Source organism: Taurulus bubalis (assembly GCF_910589615.1).
Source record: "Taurulus bubalis genome assembly, chromosome: 11".
Classification (NCBI taxonomy): Eukaryota; Metazoa; Chordata; class Actinopteri; order Perciformes; family Cottidae; genus Taurulus; species Taurulus bubalis.
In genome coordinates, this window is record NC_136599.1 from 10773589 (window position 1) to 10799331 (window position 25743).

The 25743-nt window shown below is 43.3% G+C and overlaps 1 protein-coding gene across 1 annotated transcript in view; it reads right to left on the reverse strand.

The window, feature by feature from the left end:
- plxna2 (plexin A2) overlaps positions 1-25743 on the reverse strand; it is a gene marked incomplete at both ends in the record, with an annotated part of 149469 nt that overhangs the window by 75275 nt on the left and 48451 nt on the right. The window contains 2 exons of the mRNA XM_079226716.1: positions 3255-3355; positions 25359-25493. Coding sequence (XP_079082842.1) covers positions 3255-3355; positions 25359-25493 — 236 coding nt within the window. The remainder of the gene's footprint in view (positions 1-3254; positions 3356-25358; positions 25494-25743) is intronic.

A 25743-nucleotide genomic window follows, 5' to 3' on the forward strand; every position in this document is an offset into this window, starting at 1 on the left:
GCATGTAAGGAATGATGGAGGGGTACACAATGGTTGCAGGAGAAGAGTAGAGGATGGATATTGTGGATGGCAGCTGTAGAAGCAGGGGCAAGGACGGGAGGGTGGGGGGTCAAAGTGAGAGGTGTTTATGTGTGGCAAGCCAACCATCTCTGGAGTGTGGAAGACCTTAGGGGAAGAGTGTCTAAATGGGACACACCGCAGTAGGGAGCTGTGCTGAGCCGAGAGGAGATGAGTGGCATACCTTGGATGCTAGCTGAGGGAGGTGCACACCAACATGGGAGAGGGGGAAAGATACTTTTATAAAATCAACAAAGGTTTCAGGGTGAAAAGGGCAGAAGGAAGCGGGAGCATCACAGCTGTAGATGGCACCACGGCTGGCAAGAAATGTAATTTCGAGTGAGTGGGAAGAGGAGAGCTCTTCACCAGAAGGGTGCAGCTGCTTTTCTCCAGCAGTAATCGACAGATAGTTATTACTGCTGCTACTACAACAAATAACATGTGTTTGTATAGCAGCTTTCACACAGTGCTTTACAACAAAGGAAAATAGACATGGAATGAACATTAAAAAAAAATACAAATTATAATAATATATATAATGCATATATATATAATGTATATATATATATGTATAATAATATATAATATGTTTATTATAATATATATATATACATATATACATATATATATATATATATATATATATATGTATATATATATATATATTATTATAATTTGTAATTCAATTACCTCCATACAATTATAATATATATATATATATATATATATATATATATATATATATATATATATATATATATATATATGTATATATGTATATATATATATATATATATATATATATATATATATATATATATATATATATATATATATATATATATATATATATATATATATATATATATATTATTATAATTTGTATGGAGGTAATTGAAGACTTGTCAAATGTTAACTCTGAAGGTTTTACAGCATGTAATATTCGGTCAAACACAGACCGAACCAATTTTTTAAATATTCAAATCTATCAACCACGGATAATAATAATGAAAATAATTAGCACCCAGATACTTCCTTCTACTCTTGGTTATTTGTGCAGTCTCCATGCCAGCTAATCCCATAAAGCACACCCCTTTAGACCCATGGGGATTATTGAATTGTAACTTTACTACATCATTGTAACTATCTTGCAAGTAGTCAGAAAGGATTGACAATATTACATAATTAGTTCAATTAATTAGTTCATTCCTGCTTCCCATGCAAGATGGCATGACGAGAACTTTATTTTTTAGAATGGCTTAGTCTTTTCTGATCCATGTGTACCCTGATATGGTTTCATCAGCCGCTGTTATAGAGAGAGAGGTGACATGAAACAGATGCCACCGTCTGGATTGGAACCGGTCACATTGAAGATACATACAATCCAGACACTACAGCTCTATCATATTTATATGTAGAGGCATATCATTGTATTTGTCAACATGACATGGATTCTTTGTTTACAGTAGAAGGAGCTCAATTAGACACTGCAAGGTCAAGGTGTATTAAAAAAAAAGGTTTTCTCAGACTTATTTGCATCTTTTCTTCTTGTTTTTTTAAATTAAATATCTGGCATTTGCCTCAAGTTTATAATGCACAAATTGAAAATGCACATGAGCAGCAGCAAGAGGAGGCCAAACTATTCTTCCTTTAACTTATTTTCCTCTCTGCAGCAACTCAGCCAGAATGACAGGGGTCCCGCCACACTCATTGCAGGGTCAGGACAGAGAAAGGGGTATTAGGACCAGAGACAGGTGGCACGAAGGTCTACTGTGTTGAGAGAACAGATGGCTGATCTGACGTGAATTGCAGAGCTGACCTTTTCCCCCCCATGGTACAGTACAGCGGTCCACACAAGTGTTTGTGCATGTTCCTCAAAAATCTAACCCGCGTGCACGCACAGACGTGCTCACACTTTCACACACACACACACCCATACACACACTCCAGGAAGGCACTTGCACACTAAACAGCTGTTCCCTCTTCACAGCTGCTTTCACCATAACGGTTTAAAAAAAACCATCACCTTTTAGCATCACCACCCTTAACGCGCTGTGGATTTGAATCCATACTAACTAATATGGCTCCATTCCCGACCACACCTACAAAAACGCATATGATGATTAACAGCAAAGCACAAAGGCTAATGTTGTGGTAAATGATCCCAGTGTGAAGGCACGCAGACTGCAAAGAATATAGAGCTTTAGCCAGCCCCTCCCGTACCTCCGCAGGCACATGCTGAATTACCTTGTCACTAGGCAATTATTTGTCCTGTCCCAGCTTTGGAGTGATGTAAATTACTTTAAGTGCACTTTGCAGGGGCCGCCATCACGATAATGATGATTGCGGAGGGGCTCTGACACACACAAATATTCAGCTATACCTTTAGAGAGAGGGGCTGCATTCAGGAGAGGCTGTAAGTGGGGAATTCAACACACATCAGCTAAGAAGAAGCTCGGACTGATGAGAGAGTGTGTGTGTGTGTGTGTGTGCATTTAAGAAACAAAGGGGGAGAGATGGAGACAGAGCTGAATGTCTTCTGGCTTCTTTAGTAGTGAGTTGCATTCATCTTGTGTCCCCAATGCACTCTCTCCATCATATCATCCAACTGTAGTCAGTTTCATTTACAGATGAGTACCACAATGAATGACTCATACCCAAAATTCAATAAATATACATATTTTGTTCACATGTCTGGCTTTCTAGAAGTTAGTCTTGTTGCAATAACACTACAGTTCCAGCAGGTGTCACTCATGGCTTCTATGCATATTCTTAAGGCAACAGCGGGTGGTAAATATCCCCTAACTTGCTCTGGATCAGACTCAACAAATATAAGCTTCACCAGATGTCCACTGAACATGCATGCAGGCACAGCAAAATGGATATATGATATTACTTTTTGGTAATTTCTTGTGTCCTGTTTGTCATACACCAACTGAGTGCTGTCATTTCCTGTTAATATCAAGTCATGTTACTACAGAACCAGCTCTGCAACTCTGAGGCAAGACTACACAACCATTTCCAGACAGGCAGTCTTCTATCCTCAAATGTGATTTGATATAAGATAAACATTCAGAGAATATTTACCTCTCTGCCTTTGTGTGAGGAAATGTGCAGGTAATTTTGGAGAGTGTCAAACACAAAATTGTGTGTAAAGTATCTGCAATTTGACCGAATGATGACAGAGGGATACTCACATATTATGCAGGACACACCAGCCGCAGTGTGGGTCCCCGGAGCTCAAACACTCTCCACAGGTGGCATACTGCTCACATGACTCGATGGGAACTTGGGTAACCTGAAAACACATGAAAGGATCAGGGGTCAGAGGTCAGGCAGCGCAACACACATCAGAAGATGCACACAAAGAAGCTACATTAATACCCACTCAATCACACACCAACAGATGAATAAACAAGTTGCTTGTCCACATATATTTAACTAAAACCAACATCGTTATTCACAGGCAGCATTTGAATATGATATTTCCATGATAAGTCATCCAGATGATATACGTTGTTTTATGTTGACTGACTATGAATGGGGATGATGTGCCTCAAATGTGTGTGTGCCCCTGTGTGTCAATGTGTGAGACGTCAACTGCACAGGCAACTGTTTCCTTTATCTTAAGCCAGAGGAACAGTAGTGAGCAGGTGGGATCAGTTGGCCAGAGGAAGCTGTTGCTCTGCCATCAATGGGCTCTTGTCTGCACCCAGGCATCTGTCCACCTGGTAGAGCCTCTGTGAAAACACTTACACGTGGAGCAGCAGTGACAGACACTTTTCTCAAGTCTGACTTGATTGTATACATGTAAAATGAAGAATGACGGGGCAATTTTTCACCAGCTTGTGTTAGGTTAATTTTTTATTAGAAAAGTATAAACACTTGGTGTCATTTTTCTCCCAAATGTGTGTATAGATCTACTTCATTAAACAAATAGATGATTGCAGAATATTTGTAAAACTGAAAAGTAATTAGTTATGTTGTTCTGCAAGCTGCTCTTTTTTCGTAATAAATGAATGGAGCAGAGAATTCAAAGCTAAGCATGTTGAAAGTGTCAACAGCAAAGTATTTGAATAAGCACTTTCAGCACAAAGCAAACACACTCCACACCCATGAATCCACACTAATCCACACAGGGCGGTTGGACTACAATCATTTGAAAGAAGAACAAACATCCATGCGCTTATGCGATTGACATTAAATTCACACAAATACAGGGTTGATAATTTACATTATGTGAAGACAATAGCACATAGAATCAAATCACTCATCTCAGTGAGCCAACTCCTGAGTGTGTGTCAGCTGAGTTGTTGTGTGATCCACAGGCTGGGCCTTTTTTCAGCTGCTACATAACATGCTCTCATCCGTCTGTCAGTTATATATAATGAGTGTGTGTGTGTGTGTGTGTGTGTGTGTGTGTGTGTGTGTGTGTGTGTGTGTGTGTGTGTGTGTGTGTGTGTGTGTGTGTGTGTGAGAGAGAATCTAGCTGTGTGTATGTCTGTCTGCCAGACAAGGTTCTGCTCGGCCACATGGCACTCAGTCTGTCTGAGAAGAGGTCTGTGCGATCTGGAGGTCAGTTTGAGTGTGTTTAGGTGTGTGTGTGTGTTTAGGTGTGTGTGTGTGTGTGTGTGTGTGTGTGTGTGTGTGTGTGTGTGTGTGTGTGTGTGTGTGTGTGTGTGTGTGTGTCTTTAAGTGTCGGGCCGTGGGGCTAGCCCGGTCATACCTGCATCTCAGTGTGTCAGCAGGAGTGAACGCACACAGCACACACACTGCCACACAAACACAAACACTGCACAGCATAATGATCAGATGCAAGAGAAGAGTAAGAGTCTGATACTGATTAATTTTCCAATTTGCCTTGTTGGATAATGACAGCACGCTCTGACAGTGTGTGCTCTGTTCAGCTTAAACCTCACTGCTCTTGTACAAAATGTGGGGGAGTGAATGTGTATAAATAACACATTTTAAATGTTTATCAAACCCCATGCAAATCGCCCATAACCGGGTGATATTAATTGCTAATAGCACCATGGGCTGGAACTAACTGTCAGCTATAGGAATAGATAAGAGCTGGGTGTCCATCAAGATATTTTCTTTATTACAACATATCAAATTAAAAGAAACAGCTGACAGCAAAATGTGTAACATGTGCCTATTATTGCATGGCTTACAAAAAGCTGTCATTGGCAAAACTGTCATTTTCTGCAGTGCTGCAGGAGTGAGTCCTAAAAGCTGGATATGAGTTTGTATTTTTGCACTTTTTGGTTCCCCCGTCTAAAAGTCAGTGAGTTTTTTTAATGGATTTTTGCTTCAATGCCTGAAATAAGGTCTGCAGTTAGCACAAGCATAACATATTTTAACATTTTGTCTCACAATGTAAAATATGTAAGTAAAAGCCCAATTGAGACCTACTGAGCATCATCTCGCTGACTTTATCTTCATGATGGTGACGTGAAGTCATGCAACCGTAGTGTAGTTTATTTATATTCTAACGTTAGCTATTATATTATATACTATGTATATATTATTATAGTGTCCATTTGTGAAGAACATCTTGTTGAAGAAAACGTGTAAGTATAGTAAACGCTTATTTTCTGCAATAATCCTAAAAAATAAAAGGGGACCAGGGCAACGCTAACCTCAGGGTCGGCCGATAGGAACACGTCAACTCTGCATCACTCTACATGTGGTCCAGACGATTTTTTTTGTGTCTTTGTTTTGTCTTTGCTCCTCAAAAGCTCAATAACCCTCCACCTGTCTGCCTGCTGGTCCTAAACCCTGCGGCAACAGAAAGACGGGCCCAGGGGACAAAGAAAGCCATTGACACGGTGGGACGTCAACAGTCCCTGCTCTGTGTGGCAGCTACGCTATGGACACTCCTGTTAGATTAACCCCCTGTCACCTCAACAAACTCTATGTGTGTGTGTGTCCCGTCTAGCTTCAGGACAAACAGGTGGCATGCTGTAATGAGCTGCAGACAGGGTCACATCAGCAGCAGAAGCTGCAACTGATGACAAACAAGCCCACCAGAAACGCGGCCGGGGAAACAGTCTGGGTGTACATCTCAAAGTGAAGCCCTCTTAACCCCAAAAAAGATTTCAAATCCTTCCCAAAACGTGTCAGAGGCTGACGAAACTTTGTAGTATAACTTTCACAGATGCCCAGCCATGAAAGGGTTACAGTGTGGAGACAGCTGTCAGCAGGGGGGAAAGTCAGGGAGTAGTGAGGGGAGCTGGAGGGGTCCCTTATGGAGCGGTGTCTAAAGACAGACAGACAGACACAGCCCGCTGTCAGTGAAACACACACATAGGTAGGGGGGTAAAATAGACGGAGGAGAGCGAGGTAAACAGGAAAACCAACACATGAGAACTGAAAAAGGACAAAATAAGACCTAACGTGTGTACATCACTGTGCTGTATATACTGTGTGTGTGTGTGTGTGTGTGTGTGTGTGTGTGTGTGTGTGTGTGTGTAAGAGAGAGTGCATTGATGTTTAGACCAGCATGGGCCGGCACTAGAGGTGAGGGTTGTGGGGGATCACAGCAGCTGTTGCCCAGCACACGCTACAGTCACTCAACACAGCAGGGCTGCACAATGAAGCCCCTTCTCCCACTGTGTGTGTGTGTGTGTGTGTGTGTGTGTGTGTGTGTGTGTGTGTGTGTGTGTGTTTGTCGGCACACATGCACAGCGCCATAACGGATGTGCAGATTGTTGTTGCTGTGCTTTCAAGGTAGACAAAGAAGCACAGCGCACAATCTGATATTGCCTCCCACTTTCTCTGCCGTCTGAACACATTCATGCATCCATAGCTGACCTGAGGTAGAGAGCTTTGTCGGTGAGAAGTACTGTGCTCTGGTAAATCAATGCTAATAAAATTCCTGCTTAAGACGGCCTTAGCGGGGGGTTTATTCAACCAGAGAGGCTACAGTGGAGTCGCTACTGGAGCAACCTGGGTGACTGACTGACAGCCGCGGGTTAAAACAACAGCTTCTTCTCTTTCAAAGGCTGATGCTGAATAGGCTGCAGCTTCCATTATTATTGCCGAGACTCCTCTAAACCAGCGGTGTCTTCTCTGTTACTGAAACCTATAGGGATTTGGGCTCTAGTATTAAATAGCCCTAATGCAAGAGGGCTGGGCTTTTATGCTTAATGTTTAACCTAACATGGTTTTTGTGTAATTAAAGTCCTGGTGAAATGAAAGATACACTTTCACAGTTTTAATCCAGTGTCCCTGTGTTAATTGTTGTTAAATGCCAATATATATTTAAAAAAATATCAGTCAATCTTGTTTTTTTTTTCCTCTGTGAAACTGTTTCAAATGTTTGATGATTCATCTTGCACTCAGGGGTGTTATTAAAAAAAACACAAAATTAGGTGACACTTGGTTATATAAAATTGCACTTCATCGTTGGATCTTAGATGCTAACAGAGCAACATGGAGAAATAGGAGATGTGTGTTGAGGGATAAGTGGGCGAAAATGTTGCTTTCATTTCCAAAATAACTTTTGTTTTCAACTACATGCAACGTGGCCAGTACAGCGGGCCGTTCATCTGCAGGTACTCGCTGCTTTGACAGACGACAACGATTTCCTTTCATCTCTCCCTCATCCTAATCGAACAACAGGTGATGGAGGCATGTGTGTGGAGCCAACAGCCCTCTGGAGCTCCGTATCACACTACACTCTAAGCCGGCCCATTTGTAAGCGGTCCAATCAAATGTGAAGGATTTGTTTTAAATCTCTCTTGTGCTCAAATATTCAGTTTCACTGGGGAATACGTCACAGTACAGAGCTAAAGACACTCTAGCTTATGTTTCACTGGGACTTTAAGAAGGCTTTTTAAATCCAACTTCTCAAGAGTCATTTGGGACTACCAACATGAGAAATATCATTGTGTAACTTATAAATAACGGATGTCGCTCATTCTTGTTGCAGTTCAGAAACAACTTTAACAACGACAAAAAACAGAGAGGTGATAGTGTTGTCACAGAGCGCTGTGGGTGGGTATTGCATAATAAACATGCTACTTCCTTCGAGGTAAAAAAAATACGATAAGATTCTAACTGCAAATAATTTCCAATGCTATTTTTGGCCACCTGTGAATGGAGGCTCCATTTCAGCTCCTCTGCCCTGCTGCTCTGAGACCCAGCCATGCTGACTGTGTCTATGTGATGGATGGGGCACAGGGGCAGGATATATAAAAATAAAAAATAAAAAAAAGAAGAAAGACTGAGGGAAAAAAGAGGCATAAAAGGAGGACAGATCAGAGTGTAAGCGGCCCATTGTTTTGTGTTCTGATGAGACCCACGGTCTCTGTGGTGCCAGATGTGCCTCACCATGCTGAGCAGGAGAGAAAGCAGCAGAAAGAGAAAAATCCCATCGTCACCACTAATTCAGAGGAAGCTATTTTGCAAGTGGTTGCCAAGGCAACAGGTCTGGTTCTGACCTCAGGAACACCCCCACATCCACCACCACTCCCTCCAACCTTCCAAACCTTCAGCAATGCACGGTAAACAGCTGGCACCTCTGGGACTTCCTGCCACCTACACCTCTTTTTAAACATGTATAGACACGCACACACACACACACACACACACACACACACACACACACACACACTGGCGGCTCCCTACACCCTATCCATTTTTAATGAGAGTTAGCCAGGCTACCACGTCACTGGAATGAGGCACATCGATCATGAACACAATACCCATTCCAGCAGAGAGAGACGGGGGGAAAGCATTGGAGGGTGTGTGTGTGTGCGTGTGTGTGCGTGTGTGTGTGTGTGTGTGTGTGTGTGTGTGTGTGTGTGTGTGTGTGTGTGCGTGTGTATTTGAGCGGGCTTAATGACAAAAGGCACAAAAGCAGAGCAAACACTTGCTGCTGAATGAATGAAAAGCAATGCAATCTACATGTCCCCGAGTTTGTTACCCCCACAGTGACCCGGCCACCAATGCTTCCTGCGTCCAGACTAACTCCACAAGGACGGCCACTCGTTAATCTGCTCTAGTAATCCCACTGAGGCTCTTCCTACGGACAGCAGCTACACATCTCCACCCCCCATCTCATTCTCCCCTCCTCCACTTTCTGGTCTTTATTCCTCAATGCACAAAATCCTCCCACTATACTCTTTAAGACCCAAACAAATCCGCTCTGTAGTTATGTGGCAGAGCCGTCTCATCCAGCCTGTTGACATCCACCCATGGGGAGTAGCATTCTCACACAGGAACAAAAACTCAACTTTGTATTGAACCGGTTTTACAGGAATGAAAATGAGAACAAATGACTTTTTTGCTATCTTGGCTGTCTTAGACTTAGAGGTCAGGGAGCGGTTCAACCCAGTCATCAATATTCATCCTAAGCCTGGCTGGCCCTGAGCACAGAGGTGAGGGGCCCTGTTGAAGTGTTGTGGCTGGTCAAAGGATAACCAGGCCACGAGACTCGCACCAATTACACCCAGCTTGATTAGGGACCGAGCGGAGCATGCGTGTGGTTGTTGTGGGTTCGCGGGTGCTGATCCCTCGGAGGCCTTGAGTGGACTGTGCAAAGACACCACAACAGCTCGGAGCTTTGATGACGGCTTAAAACCCACATTCAGCCAATGTGTAAAAGTAATTAATTAACCACATGTGCACATAATGGCTGCACATAAACATCCTCCACTTGCATACAAAAAAAACAACCAAAAACTATGACTTTCATTCCCTGGAGACGTGCTGTTGAAATCTACCGCTCTGTTCCGGCTTGAAGGCATATTGCTTTTAGAAAACTTGTCTTTGTTGTTGTTCTTGTTACAGATGTCAGAGGCCTCCCTGACGAGTTTTGTGTGGAAATACACAATATTGATTTTCCTCCACTGTATAACTTTTATTAAATAACTGTCTACAGCACTAATGCAGGATAGGTTCTGGATAAATGGGAGTTAGGGTGATTCAATGGGATATACACTACTATTGTGTGTTTTCTGAAGGTCATAAACCTGCTTTACTGGGGTGGTTTTCAGAATAACTGATTTTAAAGTACAGGAGATAGCATTCAGAGTAAATATCATTCATTGATTTTAAAGAGACTAAATCTTGGAGAGAGAAAACGCAGAGGCAAAATGAAATGATACAGCTCGCCTCATCTACAAACAGCCATCTCGCATACTCCAAAAATGATTTGGTGTGAAAATGGGAGCTTTTAACCTTTATTGTCACAGCCAGCTCTCTCAGCCCATCTTTTCCTTAGTTCTCTCTCACAAAGGGGAGACACACAGAAAGGCACACACATGCACACATTCATTTTCTTTATTGGATTTGGCCTGAGCTCGTAGATTTGGGTCAATTGAAAACAGCAACAGAACCACACAGGCTGGATTTAAAGTCCGAAGGGAAGAGAGATGGGGGGAGCTACACTAACTCTCTCTGAATTGATACTAGACTATGGTGGATATTTAACCATCGCAGTTCAATCAAGCAGAACTGCTGTTTCCAAATTGCCATGCCAAAGAGCATTGGTTGCAAACACGGCCCCCTCAACCTCATATTAGTGCGTCACCCCCCTGCACCGCCTCAGACCTGGGCAGGCCCGGTCCCCTGGCGGCTCATCAGAAGTAACAGACTGGTAGGAGACAAATTGCCAGGCAGGAAAAGAAGGTGAAGAACAGGTCAGGCATGTGCCTTCTGACCGCAGTTTGAACTCTGAAGCCGACTGGCCATTAAGCGTCAACGCGAACTGCACAACTCATAATACAGTTCAATGTTTTCATCATGGCCTTTCTGGAGAAGAGCAGTCATTGCTGTGGTGTCTGCGGTGGAATTCATGTGCTGAAGACATTAGCGATGTCTGTAGGTGACGCTCATGTGTTTGTTTGCTCAGTCCTGGTGTTGATGCTCTGGCTAAAATCTAAGTTCTACTTATTTCAATGACATAGCATTATCCTGCTAAAACCCATATGCCACTGCACTGGCCTTTTAGTACATTTCCAGCTGAATTACTATTGCGTGATAAAGAGTCGCGAAATTCAATCAAATATTCTGGAATAATGTCTGTTGCCCTCCACCTCCATTATTCCATCCATCCCACACATCTGTCTATGAAGACCAGTGATACCCTGTTTAGTTTATCTCAAATAGCAGTAAGGACATCTGACTTTTTAAAAAGTCGCATTTGTTTTAAAACACTTTCAATGTACATTCAAGGACCTACAACAGATTTTAAACACATTATTGACCCTCTCTCAGCTTTAAGTGGGAGGTGCCCATTTCGCCCCCACACTGAACAGCTGTGCAGAAACAGATAAAAGTCCCTTCTCCCATGGACATGCATTTGGACAGAGTTGCACAAACATGGCATTGGATTTCAGCATGTGTCCCCTGGACTGATGGCCAACTGTATGGATTTAAGACAAAGTGGCACAATAGGTAATAAGGAAGATGGAGGAGGGAGATGGGGCTGTATGACTTCTAATCTCTGTTTGTGTGTGTGTGTGTGTGTGTGTGTGTGTGTGTGTGTGTGTGTGTGTGTGTGTGTGTGTGTGTGTGTGTGTGTGTTTAGCTATTACAGACTAGAGGGAGGAGTCACAGGGGGATGTGAGGCAGCGGAGGGAACGAGAGCATAGAAATAATGGAGTGAGGGAATCGACCAGTGAGGAGGATGAAAAATCCAACCAGTCGATACAGCTAGGAGTGTATCAATTATGTATGGCTTCAATCTTTTTTGGGGGGCAAAGGAGCGCAGAGGAGTAGGTTAGCCTGCAAAGTGAGGGTGTTTGTGTGTGATTTGATTGTGTGTGTGTGTGTGTGTGTGTGTGTGTGTGCTTCATATATATATATATATATATAAAGTATATAGCAGACCACTGAATACCTTGGAGCCAACAGCTTTAACATGCTCCCAACACTGTTCAATAACTTACATCAAAACTGCTGTTCATAAAAAAAGCTAAGGTGTGGTGAGACATCTGGATTGCAGTGTATTGTACTCCTAATAACCAGCATAGTGCAAACTATTAACCTTAATGTAGAAAAAACATTAATTTGCTTGTGCATAATTTATTAGCTTCACATAATAGCATAGCATAAGAGCAAATGATACATTACCTCAACATACTTTACTCCTTTCCTTTCTACCCTCTTTTAAAAGATGTTAAGATGGATACTGGTGATGGGATGTGAAAGTTCATGGATTTTTCTCTGTCCTTTTCTCATCTTTCTCTTCCTCCCCCCTCCTGAGCCCACTCTTCTGTGCTCCCGTGTTTGCTCCCCTTTGCAGGTTTCCGGTCGAGGTGGCCTCTTTGCTTAGTAATTCAGTCAGGAGGATAGGGGGAGGATTACATCCATGCTGCCTGAACACTTTGAGCTCTCAGTCCCCTTCTACCCTGCTTACTCACTGGGAACTGGTTTAAAGGCCCACACTGACATTTAAAAGATGGAAACAGGGAGCTGTGAAAGTGTTTGTCGAAGTGTATGTGTGAGTGTGTGATACAGTCTGGCTTGAATCCGATTGAACCTTATTTGAAAACTCTTAACTCAACTCAACTGGCACCGCTTGTCTTAACACTGTGGAATGCCTGTTTTTTGGTACTTTCATTTCAGTGCGTAGGCGTTGAAAGCCTAACGATTGTATTCAAGCTTCAAGATTATCTGGCTGAACAAAATGTGTAAGTATCATAAGCCGGTGTTTGCCACAGAGTTTATTGTCTGCAACAATCCAAAATCCAAAGGAAAATCCCATTAAGGGAACCAGTGCGATGCTAACTTCTGGGATTGGCCTAAAAAAACGTCATCTCAGCAGCACTCTATACACAGCTTTAGTATAAGGTCTCAAAAAAGGTTGCCACTTCAAGGCCTAATATGACTCATTAACATAAGCAGTGAGTTTGAAAATATTTAGTCACTTTTGCAAAAAGGTTGAAGTAGTGGCAGAATGGAGTTCAAGAGTGCTAACCCTTAGCTGAGGGGAATACATGCATATGTAGTGACTTCACATGAGTGAGTTAGTTTCTATGAGTGATACTTAAGACTACATTAACACCCTGTTACGTTTAGTTACTCCCATCACTCCACGTCTCTACCTATATAGTAGTCAAAGTCACAATGCCCGTCTATATACCCGTCTCACTCATTATTATGTTTACGTATGTCTTCGCTTTTCTGTGTGCATTCAATTTCTCATTTTTATGACAGATTTTCTTGGCTGTCAATCTACCTGTCTGAACCCATTTCTCTCCCCACCCGTCTATGTGACATTCTTGTTTTCTGTCATATCACTGTACCTCTTTGTCTCTCCATGTATCTCTGGCCTGTCTGTCTTACAGTCCAACATGTCTGTGTGTCTCTCAGCGGGATCCCAGACTGTCAATGCAGCCAGTAATGAGGTGTATGCTTCAGTCAGCATGTGAGGAGTTAATAAGGAAGCAGCAGAGGCCATCACACATCAACAGGCATGAGTGTGTGTGTGTGTGTGTGTGTGTGTGTGTGTGTGTGTGTGTGTGTGTGTGTGTGTGTTTGGGGAGGGTGTGAAGGCTAGGAAGCCTCCCTGGCACACTTGCGGATGTCTGTTGACCAACGGGGGTATTGATTTAGAGGGGAAGGCAGAAAGAAATGAATTCTGATCCACAGAAGGACTCCACAGTGCATGTCGGGAGCGTGGACGTTTTTTTGGTGTGCGAGTGTGTGCATGTGCGTGCGTGCAACAGTGTGTGTGCACGAGTGTGAGGATGTTTGTTCTCTTTGTCTCAGCGTCTCTGCCAGTGTACATGATGTACATACAAATGAAGGGTTTCGTTCCACCCCGCTGCTCTAAGGGCTGTTGCTTTTGCATAAGCGTAAGCGTGTGTGTTGGTGTGTGTTTTTGGATGAATGTTAGTCTCTGTACATGAGAGGGAGAGCCAGACAGGGGGGAGGGGCACTGATAACTAGGCTCAGGTGGTGAGGGACACTTCATCTAATCCCACACTGGTTGTGTATTTGTACAATACATGCGCATGTGCGCACGTGAGTGTGTGTGTGTGTATGTGTGTGAGAATGCTTGGAAGAGTGCATGCATGCTTATATGCACATCTGTGCTGTGCAGTATTGCATGTGTATCTTAAAATACTCCTCACCTGGACTTCGGTCATGATACATTAATGAGAGTCTACAAGTACTACTGAGGCTGAAGGACCTCCTCAGACCCTATAATACAGCCGCTATGATTTAATCCAATTTGATTCCATGAGTAATACACAGAGACAGAGGCTATGGCAGAATTATTAGATTTTCCTATAGAGAAACTCTGCCGGGTGAAAAGGAGAAAGAAAGCAGTGACTGATCTCCAGTGGTGTGTGTAAGAGTGCCTGGGTGTTTTTGTTTGGCAGAAGAGGGAAAAAAAATCAACATAATGAGCCCAAACTGCCTTTGTGTCTCACTCCTTTCGTCGTCTCTCTTCTCTCTCCACCCTCTGTCTCTTTCTCCCTCTCATCCCACGACTCTCAGACAGCTGCTTCTGTGCAGCCAAATTAACTGCTCCCCACTTGCTTTTGGAAAGTGTGAAATAAATAAGCGTTTTGCCACTGAAAGACATAGTAGGTTTTTTTGGTTCCACATGTGAACTTTAAAACAGCTCTGGATGCTGCCTCAATTCAGAGTGTAGGTAACAGTGTGTGTCTACCACAAATCCGTTGTGTATAGTTTTCTCCATCCCAGATCCCCCGCACCGCCCCATCCGTCACTCTGTGGCCCTATCTATTACTGCCATGTGATCCTTCTGGCTCCAAATATCCGATTTACAAGTTGGCAAGAAGGGCAATATTTCAACAGGCTGTCGGCAGACGCACTGTTTAAATCACTGGCCTTATCTAGCCTGTGCTCTTTCTAATATTTTCCCTCAAATATTGCATTAGAGATATGTTATCCCTCCCTGCACATTCATCTTCTTCCTTTAGCCGAATGTGTGTCTGAATATGTACGAGCAGACATAGATAAATCTTTGCCTGTGAGTGTGTGTGCGTATGTGTGTGTGTGTGTGTGTGCGTGCACATCCGAGTACAGCTTTGCCAACCATCTTAAAGAGTGGCAGCCAGGATTTTCTGTAATATGTGTTATGTACAGTAGCTCTTTACCAACTCATTTATTTCTTACCAAAAACACAGATACAGACCCATATATAATGTCTGCAATGTCCAGATTTCTCTCAACATCAACAAAAGGGTCAACAGAGGAACTTGTGCACACACATCAGTAAAAATAGAGTCAAAAATAGGATACCAGACTCGACATCAGATAACACATTCAAATATGTAGTAACTAACACACACACGTGCGCAGCACTGTACAAAACTACATCCATCACTAGGGCTCAGACTGACAGCTTTGTCAAAGTGAGCCGCAGGGGAAAGGAGAATGGCATTGTGGGATTGAGTCCTCCCATCGGACGCTGCACTGACAGTAGAGAAGAAAGGAGAAGAAGAGACAAGAAGGGCGGGGGGGGAGGAAGTGGTGAAAATCAGGGAATGTGTTGCACAACCCCAGCAAACAGAGAGAGAGAGAGAGAAAGAGAGATGGAGAGATGAAGAAGATGAAGAAGAAGTTGAGCTGCCATGTGTAGCCCATCAAAAACAGAAGCTCTCCTGCTGTAGCCTGTTTGCTAAGACTGGCCTTGTGAAGGACAGACAAAGAGCATATTGCAGGCCTGGCAGCATGACCGCATCACACAACAAAACACACAAACATACAGACAGAAAAGACCTCCTGAGGCTCTGCCAAACTGCAGCAAATGAACCAACACACACAGCTACAAATGTACTTGGGGACAAAGATGTACAATGTTCGCGTGTGCTCACACATAAAACACTTATTCACACGTTTGGAAGGCAGCTGGTGGTGAAGTGAAGTGAGCTGTCAGCCAGACTCAAACAGGAAAGATCAGTCTACAGAGTCAGGCTGAGACCTCTACATAAACACCTCTACCACAGTGCCGGGGACCAAGTCTGCTGCTTTCGGCTGGTGTGTGGGCTCAGCTTCAGAAACTACTACACCGCACTTCACTCGGTGATTGCAGCCCCATCTCACAGCTAAGGAGGAAGGCGACCGACAGAAGCTAAAAGAGACAGCGAAGGCAGGAGTGACAGAGGCAGGGAGCCTTGAAGACGTGGCCTCCCCCAATTATAGACCAAACATAACCACTCCATTCACTTTACTGTTCTCCTGGCTCCTGACAAACCCATCGTGATTCCTTCAACCAGCACTCGTGTTTCTCCCTGACACTCTCTAGGCTCTAATTAGGCTTGTAAATAATTATTGCAATTAAAGCCTACAATTAGGAGGACTGAAGCACCGCCATTAGTTTCACAATAAATGTCATGAGCATTCTGCATAGGCGCAGGGAGGAAAGAGACAAATGCAGTGCCATTATAGAGGCAGACAGACAGTGAGAGTGAAAGAGACAGAAAGAGAGAAGGGGGTATATGACAGCAGTTGACATACTCACAGCTCTTAATTATAGAGCTGATTATTCTGGCAGGATGGCTCCTGGACTGCTCCTTTGGCTCACATTCACAAAGTGACAAAGAGTGCATGCAAGCAGATACGGCACACAAATGTGAACTAGGGCTGCAGCTATATCAATTATTTTAGTAATCAAGTATTTTACTTGATTCATCTTTGAATAATGGGATGAAAAAATATGTTTTCTTTATCTATATATCTATCTATGCTCAGTTCTTAAAATGTCTTGCATGAATTCTGCATGGTTCAACCATGTAGCAAAAGTGCAGACTGCATGTAAAAATTATATCTTGTATTTCAGGGGCTACGTTTGTGGGTCAGCTGGATAATGGCAAACTCTGGGAGACTGCAGACATACAGAGACAGAGGTGTCAGAGAGTCTAAGGATCATGTATCCTTTTCCTCATTATCTCATATTATGTCAGGGGGCCAGTAAGAGACTCCTGTGGGAGAGATGGCGAGGAAGGTTGGGGTGGGAGGAGACAGCCGTGGGTTTTTAGCTGGTTTTGAGGGGTGTGCAGACACACACATGAAGGAAAATCCAGACACAAACAAACCCTCATGTGGTTCTGGAAATTCATTCGTACTTGACTTGACAATATAGAGTCTATTTGTTGATGTTGAGCTCCACGCTGCGACACAAATACGCGGCTTGTACAGTGTGTTAGCTTGTATTGACCTTTGCTTACATAGCAGGGGACTCAGGTGTGAAGGTGGGAGAGGGGGGGATGGATGGATGGATGGGGAAATGGGAGGTAAGAGAGCGTTCAGTCTGGGACCAGGGTGCACAGGCTTCTATTAATTAACAGCTTGATGGGGGCTGACAGGACGTGTGTTGCTATCAAATAATGAGGTTAGGATTGGGCAATGGTTCCAGGGCACAAAACCTGATTAACACTAATCCTGGCTTAAGTCAATTAACAATGCCTGCACAGGGACTCATGCAAATGAGGTGCCTTTGTTAGGTGGGCAAGCAAAGGGGGTGGAAACAGGGCTCGACATACAGACATGAAAACATGGCTAGGAAATAGCCGAAAGGGGTAAGGATACTCATATCGGTCATCATGAGAATGGAATAGCTGACTAGTTGGTGGTCCAGCAGATGGATGCTATTAAAACATGATACAATGAAGAGGCATCTCTAACTGACCTGCTGAGTGACCCTTAAACTTCCCACAGCCGCCTGACCTCTCAATGCTGAGAGACCACACATTAAAAGATAAAATGTCCACACATTAAACCAAACACATGGAGCCTGTATGTCAACATGTATCCACGTAAATCTTCCAACACGTCTGATTGAGGCTGGAAATGGGAACACAGTGAATCTTTCATTCAACAGCTGCAATGTCATATGATACCAATTCTCATGACCCAAAAATATGGGGATGGGATGGGAGTGAGAATACAATTCTTAAATTTCCCAATTTGTTTTATATAGAATAAAAATAAAAGAGCAGTCAAATTAGGCCGAATCAAGACATGAGAAGCAACAAATGGAAAGTTCGGACAACAAATGGTTAAAATAATAAATAAATAACACTTTTTTATACGGTTTTACACGGGACACGAACAACAATCTCCTGTGTGTCCTGTGTTTTTTTTTGACTGATCCACCACTCACCCTTTCTGCCATTACCCAACTTACTCTGTATACTACGTCTAATATTGCAGCAGGTGTCATACAGACGCTAAAGGTGCTTTGTACGTTGGTATCAGACAGTGAGAGGGGAGTGAGAGAACAAAAATAACGGTACTAAAAACATATACTTAAAGTAAGCTACCACAAAGTAATAGCAATGGGCGATTTGACTAGTTTATTCACTTCAAACTGTACAAGATGCAAACTCTCACTATACAAATATGTGTAGACACATAAGCTCAAGATGAAGGGAGCTTGACAAGTGGGTCAGCGATGAAAGGGGTTTCTTCAGAGGGAAAAGCTAAATGGCATCATCAATAACATTGGATGTGTGTATTGACAGGATAATTTATCCTAATTTGTCCAAGTGTCAATATCAAGTGAAGCTATCAGGGAAGCAGCGAAGAATATAAGCCCAAGGTTCCTAGCCACAGCTCCCTCCCTTCCAACTGCTGAACACCTGGGTAAGGAAGCGGCCATGCGATTGATTTGCTGGCCCTCACCCCATACGGTTGCCAAACTGACCCAGCCGTCGTGCTTACATCCCAGATAAAACATGACAGCCAATCTATCAAGGCCAGTGTCTGCCATCTGACTGATAGCGGGCTGTCCCAGCGATGTTTGTCTGTTGTTGAGGTCTGTCGAAAAACAGATGCTAGTAAGCTGTGGTTCCTCTTTCATGATCAGCCTCAATGAGGGAGGAATGGGATGCAGATGTGTGGTTAATATGTCGGCACCGTTTCCTCATGCATGAGGGATAACCTTTGTTCAAGTCACTCTTCACATATGAACACTGGTGTAGACTTTATGGTTACCTGGCATAAATTGCACACCCTGTATAGTCAGTTGTACCATAGAACACCTCATTTGACCTCAATTGAAGGCCTGTGTAAGGTATAATATATATATACATGTATATAATACATTTGACTCAAAACCGAACCACTAATTACAAAGGGGAATTCAATATTTTATGAGATTTAAGATATCTCTTAAACCTTGTGGAATATAGAAAAGCACTCAGCATTCAGTGGTAAGAGAGACATAATTTCTGCCAGTTTTTAGACGTCAATGGGATTGTGGGAAAAGACTTTAGAGGGATTGAGAAGAGATTTTAAACTGAATTCTGCACATTGCTCTTTCATCCTCAAAGCTGCCTCTTGATTGTCCTCTGCCCTGTAATGGTGGGTAGTCAAGTTATTGGGCTCTTTGTCCGAGTGTCACTGACGAACAGATTGGAAGGAAACACAAAAGGTAAAGGTCAAGGGTCAAACCCCTGGTCTTGTTCACTCTTGGCAGCTGCAAGCTAAACAGCCCTGAGGGTCAAGGGACAGCAAGGCAACACTTGTTGTGGAAGTCACCGGAAACCCCTGCGCTACTCAGCCCTGACTGCAAACAGTGGAAAAGAAGGAGGTGCTCAGAAGAAGTAAACACAAAGCTCTAATCTTTTCTCCCTGTGCCATTTTGACTTTGTTTGCCCAACTGTTGTGTCTGTTTTTTTAGACCTGAACTTTTGCCAGACTGCTTCCCTCCACAACATATTATTGTTCCTCTTCTTTGAGATAAGAAAGCAAGCATCGTCGAGTAAGCTCTGGTTTAAAGGGAAACACATCACACATGCACACAACATGCACACATTCTTAGGTCTTTGAGTGAGTGGTCTGGACACGAGCCAGTCCAATCTGCTTGTTGCGGACAGTGTAAACAGTAAACCCGGGGAACAAAAGGCTCTACACCAACACTGCTGCTAGTCGATTTTTTTTTTAAGTCTGCACAAGCTGTGGCACCTACAGTTCACAGTGCAAGGCCTGGCTACAAGCCATCATGTGTTCCATGGCCATTAACACATACAATCAGAGTGTCATACACTGCAAAATCCTGCATAATGATGAGCCAGAAGAATGTCAGATAATCTAAACCCGGACGAGGTGTGAATGAATCCTATTTCCTCTCGACTTGATAACCACTGAACCCATTTCCTCCTAATCTAACAACAGCAGCCAAACAAAGGTTCTGGGGGATAAGGAGGAGGAGGGAGGAAGAACCAAAAAACTCTCAAGGAAAGGAGGTAGGGGGTTATTGAATGGAGAACAGGTTGAGGGGAGCCCTTATACAAAAAAAAACTGTAAAAAAAAAGAAGAAAAAAAAAAAGAAGAAAGAATCCATGCATGGATTTCAAATTTCACAGCTGAGCACCTGGAAGAAATTGCCCGGCTTGAAAAAAAGAAGGCTTCTTTTCTTTTCTGATAATCTGTGAGCTGTAATGTTGCCGTTCCGTACATGGAGCTGGGTAAGGGAGGAAGGACGGCGTACGAGGATTGGAAGCTGAGGGGGTTTAATGTTTGCTAAAGAGCCAAGGGTGTATTGGAGAGTGACAGCAGCACATGGCTGAACGCCTCTATAGGGGGAGGACTGTGTGTCTGTCCATGAAAGACAAGTCTGTTTTACAAGCCAGCTCAGTATCCCTCAGTTGGTCATGCTAGCAAGAATTTCACACTTATCCTTATAAAGAGCTGGCAATTAGATGGCCACTATTTCACTGGGAACACTATCAAGTTTGTTCAGGTCTTTTATGTACTCTTGTGTGCCACAGCCATACAACATTACAAAAACCATTTAGCTCAATTACAAAGTCAACACCTGCCTCTTTACTTTTAAATTTAATTAAGACATGATAAAAGCGTAGCCATTACATTTTTTTGTCTGTGATTTTTTTGTGCCTTTTTCTCCTTTTCTTTATGAAGGTGTTTTCAACAATCTTTTCAGGCAGCACTAAGGCCACGCCACAGGTATCACTTCAAAACCCTTTCAAATGTTAAATCTTGATTGTTTCTCATGAATAATACATTATAGCCTGGGCTCTGTGTACTGGCCGCTGACCAAAGCAACCGACATAATTCAGTCACTGATTCTCAACCGTGTGTGATGAGTGCTCTCCCTACTGCTGGGTGCCAACGGCCGTAACAGCACAATACACCACAAAGGGAATGAAAAGGCCTCATAAAAAATTTTGATAATCTAGGCCCCAAAAGACCCCATTCGGAACAGGGGTAGTTGTCGCCATTTATCCCAGTCCGCTGCATTGTGTCGATAAATCGACAACAAAGAGAGTAAATGCTGCTCAAGGCCTCATGCGAGCCACAGTGTCAGGCATGCTTGTACTGTATATCCGTCCAATAGTTTCCAAAATGCAGTACAGCACACACAAATACGGGACTGTTCACAGTGGTAAAAGAAACAGGTGAAGCCCTTGCATTCTCAGGCATACACATCTTAAAAGAAACATGAGAAAGCGAGAAAAAAAGGAGTGGTGGGTAATGAATGAGAGACAAAGAAAAAGACACAGGCTCCAGTTGGTGGGGACTAAGCCAAGCCAAACACTCACTGAATTTGCATGAGCTGGCAAAAGCACCAGTGGTTTAGCTCTGCTCCAGCTGCCATTCACACATGGATACTCTTTCTACCTGTTTGATTAGAGCCTCTACTGGAATTGTTATGGCTTCAGAGTATTGCTGTAGGCACGGTGTATCTGGCTGTATGTAAAGTATGGCTTATAGATACAGGTTAAAGCCCCCTGTGCTTTACCATGTCCAACATATATAGCACGTACACATGCATGCTTTGTTACAACAGTGGAAGATGTGCTATTCACTTTGAAGTCCACAGCTTTTGATGCAATATTAACTGCAGTGAGGGCTTTCAAGAATATAAGACATTTCAGGGGGCATTTCATGGGGCATTTCATATGACGCAGACGAAGAGGAAAAGACAGAAGAAGAGGAGTGGGGGAAAAGTCGAGGAGGCAGCTCGGCTGAATCTCCCAAAAAAGCTGTTGACCTTTTTCTCTCCATCACTGCGTTTGCCGCCAGCGTCGCTTCCCCACAAAGTAATCGCTGGGTTATTGGTCTAAACATAGAAGCAGTCACACACAGACACACGCGGCATGACTCAAACATGTGATCTGGCAGAAATCCATACAATGGATCTGCAGAATCACAGGATGCACAAGGACAGTTGGAAGACACAAAGCCCTAAGTGTGAGTCCTATGAAGATGACGAGCATGTGTTTGAGGTTTTCAATAGAGGCATCATTGTGGATATACACAGATGAAGATCGTGAGATGAAAACCTGCTGTTATGTATTTCAGGATTGTCAGTAATAATACAGCAATCAACAGGAAGGCAAACACACACACACACACACACACACACACACACACACACACACACACACACACACACACACACATTCGTACTGCTCCCGTAGAAGAGAAAGTCAGTGAGCCAGGTCTTTTCATCAGTTCCACTGCGCTGCCTCGCATTGGGTCAATCTCACCACATCATTAATATGGTGGATGCTATTGTAATTGTATCTACAAAACAAAAGCACGGTGTAACATGGCAGCACCATGGATCGAATGTGAAACAGGGAGCTATTAAATATATTAGGGGGTGGGAGTGAATGATCGGTGTCTGGTGTGGGCGTGTGAGAAAGAAACAAATGAGAATGAGAGAGAAAGAGCAGAAAGTTCTTTCAGACACTGAAAGAGAACTTGGGGTGGGCAGTTAATGTGTAAGTGACTGAAGATATATATATTGTATCTTCTATATTCAGTCTATATATATATATATATATATATATATATATATATATATATATATATATATATATATATATATGTATGTATATATATGCGGGTGAGAGAATGAGCTTTAATGAAAAGCCTCCGAAGGCCTCATGGAGATTCCATTTGAATACTGAATGGGAGACTGGTGCTCGCATGTGTCAGTAATTATATTTTTCTTTTTTCTGCGAGTGTACATGTGATTGCAAAAGCCGGTGCATTATGTCGGCACCTATGCAAATGAAATCAGAGAGAGCATGTGCTTTGTGTGCGTCTCTGTGGGTGCCTGTCTGCATGTTTGTGTTTACAAAGGCCTCGCACATCCCACGACTCCCAGCTTGGCCACAACACACACAGACAGGTGTGAGGACTGGAGAGAGCGAGAGCCCAGATTGTGGAGCATGGCCTCGCTGATCAAATATTACTCTCGCTCTCCCACTTTTTCTCCCTCTCCCTCACTCTCATTCTACGTCTGTCTCTCTCTTGGTCTCCCCGTATTCTCTCTTTCCCACTGTGCCAGACACAGAAGGCCTCTTTGTTATTCAGAGTCGGAAATGCAACCGGAGCCAAATCAGCCCTGCTTTCTGTTTGATATCATCGCTCCCTTTGTTCTTACTGTCTCTCATCACCATGCGTTCGGCCTCAGACGGCATCAACCAGGCACATGAGAACAAGCGGCGCTCAGACAAGACGGATCTCGTGATGTCATGTGTGTCTGACTTCAAGTGTAGCTCGAGGTGACATTTAGGCTAACCATAAGATGAAGATTGCTGAACATATATCCTTAATTCATCCCCGAGTAGAAAGAGGTTACATCAGACAGATATTATGCATTATGTGTGGTTCCATCTAGACACATATATATATATATATATATAGTTTCTGTTGAATTGGCCCAATTTATGAAAACAACTTTGAGCGCATGTGTGGCCAACCAAAATCCCAATTCGCGTGATTATTGAGTTGTATCCTTGAACATGCGAGGCTACATCCCCAAAATAGTTGAGAGCATTTCAGTATGTGTGTGTGTGTGTGTGTCTCTGCTTCGATCCTCCTCAACCCCTGGAGAGCAAGACAGAGGAGTCTATGTGCTGAATACTAATAATATTCGCCAACATCGCTTCTCATTCAGATGACTAGCAGTTATGAGCTCAACATCAAACGCTTGTTTCATCTGCGGAATAAGGGTGAATAAAGGATTTAGTAAATATGGGAAACAGACTTAAGACTCGGTACAAACAAAGTCATGCCTTCTTGCAGAGTCATCATCTTACTGTATGGCACCTGTGCATGTAATGTGTTTGTGTGTGGATGTAAAGGATTTGACTACTAAATGTTAAGAAACAAGACATTTCATATTTTAAATAATTTAGCCTACCACTTGTTTGGATATCCATCCTACCACAAATCTCAGCCGTGGCCAAATACCGGTTGAAGTATGGGGCTCTTACTGGTGATGTGATTGCATTTGACATTGCTATATTTGTATTCTCACAGCAGGAAAGTTTCTGAATACAACTGTTTGAAATAAACAAACAAAAGGTGCTCATCACAGACGCTAAGGGGAAAAAAAACTGTAGATTATTATAAACCTGTTTTACACCATTGCCTAAATAACTCCTTTACACCACATCTGTCGCCGCAGATCCTAACCTGTAAGCTCGAGCCAGCCAGTTGTTGAGTGTGTTAAAAGCGGAGATAAGGAGAGAGAACTGCAATCTATCACCTCACGCTGACAGCCTCGCACGTCGTCTGTCTCTCGGGCGGCTGCGCTGCCACGCTCCCCTGCAGCTGCTCCGCCTCTCTTCCCGTCACTTCTCCTCTTCTCTTCACCTTTTTTCTATCCTTCCATGTCTTCCTCTACTCACCCCTATTCTGTCCTCGTGTCCCCTTCCATCCTTGCCTTTTGCCTACTTAGTATGTCAGCTGCATTGATGGCTATTGGCTGCTTCCCACCCGCCCCGCAATGCTGTGTCACTTCATTAGAAGTGTGATAGGATGACCTTGCTCTCTGTCTCTCTATTTTGCTTAGTGTCTCTCTTTACTCGAAGCCATACACTACTCTAGCTGTCCTTCATCACTCTTCCTTTCATACTCTGCCTCAGCGAGCCAGCCGGCAAGTGCCCTTCATCTCTCTCTCTCTCTCTCTCTCTCTCATTCTACCTTGTCTTTTCCTTGTCTCTCTGTTTCTTTCTTTATCCCTGCCCTCATTGTTCTCCTTCATTATCAAATGCTGTCATAATGTCCCCCGCTGTGCCACCCAGGTTATTTATAGCTAACAGAGGGTGGTGGTGCTCATGGTGCTGAGAGGTGGGCCATCTTGCGCCCTGCTGGAGCACACACTCATTCACACACTTTTCCTGACATTTAAACATATGCGTGTATGTGCACACACACACATGTGCAGCCACACACACATACACGCCCACACACACACACACACACACACACACACACACACACACACACACACACACACACACACACACATAAACCCTCCATTCTCCTGCAAGAGGGCGCTTAGTGAACAGAGGGTTGAATGCATATGTCTTTCCAACACCTACCTGTCTCTCAGACATGATGTAGAGGTAGTTGCGGTCGAGGGAGAAAGCCATGTCTCGCAGGACCGGGCTGCCGTCCTTGATGACCGTTATCGTCTCATACTGGACACCACCATGAGGAGGCCCGTCGACACGAATCTGAGAAACACAGAATGGAAACAGGTCCATGATTGCTATTTATATCAATATGACAGCAAAAGAGACGAAGAATGATTGAAAGGGATGTCAGACCCAGGTCAAGTAGTATTTGCAAAACAATCTATTATTATCATTTAGCGACTTGGAGATTGGAGGAGGTGGAGATATTCCATGAGGGCTGTTTGGATAGTGAAAGACTAAAGAATACAAAATAGCAGAGAGATAATTAATTGAGAATCGCATACTATGT